At 46.4% G+C, this 5,203-nt stretch overlaps 1 protein-coding gene across 1 annotated transcript; it reads left to right on the forward strand.

The window, feature by feature from the left end:
- The first annotated feature begins 562 nt into the window (after nt 1-562).
- On the forward strand, nt 563-2,319 carry LOC133045151 (elafin-like). The gene is made up of 3 exons (XM_061127355.1): nt 563-720; nt 1,574-1,915; nt 2,152-2,319. The coding sequence occupies exons 1-2, from the start codon at nt 639-641 to the stop codon at nt 1,912-1,914; spliced, it is 423 nt and encodes a 140-aa protein (XP_060983338.1). The 5' UTR covers nt 563-638; the 3' UTR covers nt 1,915; nt 2,152-2,319.
- The last annotated feature ends 2,884 nt before the right edge of the window (nt 2,320-5,203 follow it).

Raw genomic sequence — 5,203 nt, forward strand, 5'->3', positions numbered from 1 at the left:
GATTTCAAGAGTGTCATGCCACTCCAGATGTCGAATGCCACCTTCCCTATTACTTTCTTGGTCCACTTCAGGAACTGCCTGTGAAATAGGAAAGTATTATGATTAGCCGTTAAACACTCAAGGCAAATTTGCCTTTGAGAGCTTTTCTTGGGATCAGAGGTAGAATGAAAGAAAAGCCTAGCATGATGCTGGGAAGGGTAAACTGTTAGGTCTGGGTGGGGCTTGCAGGAGCTGGGGAGTAATGGGGGAACATCTTGGCTACACCAGACCTACCACTGACTTGTTGAATGACTGTGGGTGATTCCTCTCTCTCCTTTGGGCTTCACACTCTTTAAGTATAAATAATTTGGTCCTGATGCTACCAACAGACCAGCCAGCCCGACTTCTTTGTGAGAATGTGAGATAGCTCTTGGGGCTATTAGAAATGATGTAACAGTCACCATATCTCCCTGTGAATAATCCCTGGGGAAGGGCCCAAGGTCCCTCCCAGGATGGGGGTGGATATTTACCGGTAGCACTAAAAAAATTTAAGTCTTGTCCCTTGTGAAACCACAGACGCACCCTTGGCACCTGACCAAGCTGAAGGTGCATAAAACTAGGCTTAGCTTCAGCTCTCAGTCATACACCTTCCTGACAACATGAAGACCAGAAGCTTCTTGGTCCAGGTTGTGGTCCTTCTCATCCTTGGGACACTGGTGGCAGAGGCAGCTATTGTAAGAGGTGAGTGGACAAGTGGCCTGGGTGAGGCCGGCTTGGGTTGAGGAGAGGTTGTCAGGGGCAGCCTGGGTCTTGACAAGGGGCAGCATGCAGAGATGGAGCCCTCTCTTTAGCCTGGATAGCAGGCTAAAGTTTTGAGTGTATCCAGAGAAGTAGGAAGTTGCCCACTAGACTCCAAGTACATTCCGCCCCAGGACTGAGAAATCAGGGCTGTTTGTGGAAGGAGTGTTGTAACATGACCTTGGCCTCAAGCACTGATACTTGGACAGAACATGCAATGAAGTTGAGGAGCCCCAGGAATCTGGGCCCTGGATGGTGTCTCTTCCTTGCATTTTTCTCCATCAAAGCACCTGAGTCATCAGTCCTAGAAAAGGAGGTTAAGAACCAACAGGGCCCCAGAAATCATGGAGTCTGAAGACTTTTGTTTTCCAAAGCAGGACACTGAGATCCAGAGTGAGGTGAGGGATTGTCAGGGCAATCTCCAGAGCCAGGCTGGAGCTCAGGTCTCCTGGCATGTGTCTCACAGCTCCTTGCCCTTCCACCAAGTTTCCTCAAAGATGATAATGTGTCCTCATCTCCTGAAAGTCACTCCTCTCATGAGGGCCCAGGACTCAGAATGGAGGGTGAGGGGAAGAAACGGACACCCATAGGAAACCTGGTCCTATAGACCTTTTCCCCAAAGCCCAGGGAACAGCCATTTGAGAGTGCAGACCCCAGCGAGCCCTGGTGAGCCTCCTCTGTCTCAGTGTCCCTCAACTTAAGGGACACTGCAGTGAGCAGTGGCTGGACCTGGAGGAAAGACTAGATCTCTGAAGCAGACCCATTGGTCTAAATGTGGGGATATTTCTTTCAACAGGTAGTCCGAAAAGTCAAGGCATTAAGAAAGGAAATGTTGTAGTCAATGGAAAGGGTCCAATCAATGGTCAATCGCCTGTCAAAGGACAAGATCCAGTGAAAAGTCAAGATCCAGTGAAAGGTCAAGGTCCAGTGAAAGGTCAAGATCCAGTCAAAGGACAAGATCTAATTGTAGGACAAGAACGAGCCAGCCTTCCATTCAAGCGTGGCACTTGCCCCAGGGTTCTGATCCGGTGCGCCTTGTGGAATCCCCCTAACAAGTGTCTGAGAGATGCTCAGTGCCCAGGAGCCAAGAAGTGCTGTGAAGGCTTTTGTGGGAAGACCTGTATGGATCCCCGGTGAGGTGAGAACTGGGTGGAGGAAAAGGTGACCCGTGAGGGCACAGAGAGGCTGACTGGTGGAGGGTGATCCTAGGCTAGTGGGGGAAAGGACATGGGAAGGTGATGGAGAGACTGAGGGGTCTCAGAGGCTCTAACTGGGGTCCTGAGAAGGATGACATGTAGACTTGGTCCTGCCTCCCACTGCCTCTGAGTCTTTCACCTGCTGACTCACATTTCCGACTCTCTTTTCTTCTACCAGGTAGAGTCTTCTTGCTGCACCTGTGATGTCCCCAGGGAGGTAGGCCCCGGTGCCTGCCGCACGACCCTCTCCCAGACTGCCCCTTCTTCCTCTCATCCAGGAGGCCCAAGTTTGAGCATGGACTGCCTCCCTCATGAACTTTCCAATAAAAGACTGCTTTCAACTCCATTTGTTTCTGGCTCTTATCACTTCTGGGCTCCTGAGAGCTCTGGGTGTGGGTTTGAGACTTCCTGTCCCTGGTGGAGAGTGAAGTGGGACCCATGGCAGATGTTCTTAGGGTGTGAAGGAGAGAAAGGGCTGGAGAAGAGGTCTGTTCCTAGGGTTCACTGTAGAAATCAAAAAATCAACCCAAGAACCACAGCCTCCATTTCACCAGGAGATGGAAACCTAGACATTTGGCCTCTGGCCTCGGACCAGGGAAATAAACCCCCAAACCTTCCCATTGACCTCCACTTCTGACCTGGCTATGATCAACCCTGCCAGTGTGACCAGCTAGCCCTCCTGGCTAAACCTCTGACTCCCTCCTCCCCTTTGTCTAATGTTTCCCATAAATCTGTATCGTCCAAGAAGACAGAAAGACAGATGCCAGGAAACCCCTGCTCTCGAAGCATTTCACCTGTTCACGCCTGAGATGACCCCCATTAACACACAATTCCTTTGGGTGAAGCAATATCGTCTCCCAGCTTTCTATTTCAAGATGTGAATGAGGAGGCAAGACACATCAATCTTCCATTTCATTGCTGAGTAAAGTTCTCTGAGGACATAGAAGTTGGGGTAGAGTAGACTGGACGAGTGAAGACAGGGGGAAGGCGTATGTTGGGTAACCTTGGATGACCTGATGCCCCACTGTCGTTGTGCAATGGAGTTCTCCAGGAAGAAGTGGGAGGGGCATTGGGGTTCAATGGGCCCCACTTGGCAGTCAGGAGACCTGAGTTCTAGCTCTAGGGTCCTCCCAACTTGCTAGATGACTCCAGATAAATCTCTTTCTCTCTCTGAGCCTCAGTTTTGTCTATTCAGTTTGAGGGGAGTTGGGTGAAATTATGCTGGAAGTCTAGTAATGAATGTCAGTTCAGCCCTGATATTCTGGTGCTGAAACATCTCTTCCTCGTGTGTGTGTGTGTTGGGCTATTCTAGAGGGGAGTTGGGGAGCAGAGGCCTTGTTGGGGCCAAGAGATAGCCCAGTGTCCCTTAGACAACCCCCACCCCAGGAGCCAGGGTTCCCCTCTGATTCTCCAGGGGATGGACTGGACCACGCATCTTGGAGCACAGACTAGAGCAGGGCCTAAACTTCTGGCCTGAGAAACATAATACACCACTGGTGGTGAGAACGGTTTCTGTTTTCGTGTTCTGTCTCTTCCAGATCCTGTACTAAACATGTCAAAAGTATTGTCTTACTTCTCATTAGAACTCCCTCAGATGGGTCCCATACACCTCTTTAATTTTGTTAAAAAATTGAAACCATGGGACTTCCCAGGCAATCCAATGGGTCAGAGTCTGCACTTCCAGTGCAGAGGATGTGGCTTTGATCCTCGATCAGGGAACTGAGATCCTGCAAACCACACAGCACAGCCAACAACAACAGCAACAAAAGATTGAAGCCGAGAAAGCATCATTAATCACCCAATGACACGGAGCTAGTTAGTGATGATAAGTCCTAGTTTTTTTGAAACTTTTTATTGAAGTATAACTGATTTACAATGTTGTGTTCATTTCTTTTGTACAGCAAAGAGATTCAGATATATATATCCATACACATATTTTTTCATATGCTTTTCCATTATGGTTTATCACAGGATATTGCATATAGTGCCCTGTGCTATACAGGAGGGCCTTGCTGTTTATTCATTCTATGTATTATAGTTTGCACCTACTAATCCCCAATTCCCAATCCATCCCTCCCCACCCCACCCCCTTGTAACCATAAGTCTGTTCTTTGTGTCGGTGAGTCTGTTTCTGTTTCATAGATAAGGTCCTTTTTGTCATATGTTAGATTCCACATGTAAGTGATATCATATAGTATTTGTCTTTCTCCTGCTGCCTTACTTCATTTAGTGTGATAATCTCTAGGTTCACCCAAGTTGCTACAAATGGCATTATTTCATTCTGTTTTATGGCTGAATAGTACTCCATTTTGTGTATATCACATCTTCTTTATCTATCCATTTGTTTTTGTCTTTTTTTGTTGTTGTTGTTCATCTATTGATGGACATTTCGGTTGTTTCCATGTATTGGCTATTTGAAGAGGGCTATATGAACATAGGGGTGCAACTAAATCCCATTTTATTTTTAAGATAGGGCTGCACCACATAGCTTACGGGATCTCAGTTCCCCAATCAAGGATTGAACCCAGGCCCAGCCCATGGCAGTGAAAGCACCAAGTCCTAACTGGACCCCCAGGGAAGTCCCATGAATTCTATTCTTATTATAAACTAGCCATAATCAGAAAATGGGAAAAATTCCCAATACTAATACCAACACAATGAAACCACTCAACAAATAAACTTAATGACAGAAGGGAGAACTTTAAAAAAGAAATGTAAACAAGTATTCACATAGCAAATAAAAAAGTCTTGCATAAATAATTAACATGTTCCAGAATGTGAAGATTCTGTATGGTGAAGACAGAAATATTTTCCCCATTGATTTTGTCTCTTTCCTCCATTTTATTGAGATAAAATTGACATATAACATTGTACAAGTTTAAGGTGTATAACCTGGTGATTTGATATATGTATACACTCAAAATATTTACCACAGCAAGAATAGCTAATAAATCCTTCTCCTCAGGTAATGCTATTTTATTGTTGTTGTTGTTATGGTGAGAACATTAAAGCTCTACTTTCATAGCAACTTTCAAGGATGCATTAGCTTTGCCCCTGCACAGCCTCCCTTGGTGACTTTGGCACCAGATTAACAAAACAATCCAAGGAAGGGGTGGTTGTTATTGTTGTTGGGTCGTTCAGTCACTCAGTCACAACCAACTCTTTGTGACCTCATGGACTGCAGCAAGCCAGGCTTCCTCATCATTAACCATTTCCCAGAGTTTGCTCAA

Source organism: Dama dama, chromosome 23, assembly GCF_033118175.1.
Source record: "Dama dama isolate Ldn47 chromosome 23, ASM3311817v1, whole genome shotgun sequence".
In the NCBI taxonomy this organism is placed as follows: Eukaryota; Metazoa; Chordata; class Mammalia; order Artiodactyla; family Cervidae; genus Dama; species Dama dama.

Coding starts and splice junctions, on each gene's coding strand:
- LOC133045151 (XM_061127355.1), top strand. CDS start 639: ATGAAGACCAGAAGCTTCTTGGTCCAGGTTGTGGTCCTTCTCATCCTT. Junction 721..1,573: donor AGAGGCAGCTATTGTAAGAG/GTGAGTGGACAA, acceptor TTCTTTCAACAG/GTAGTCCGAAAAGTCAAGGC.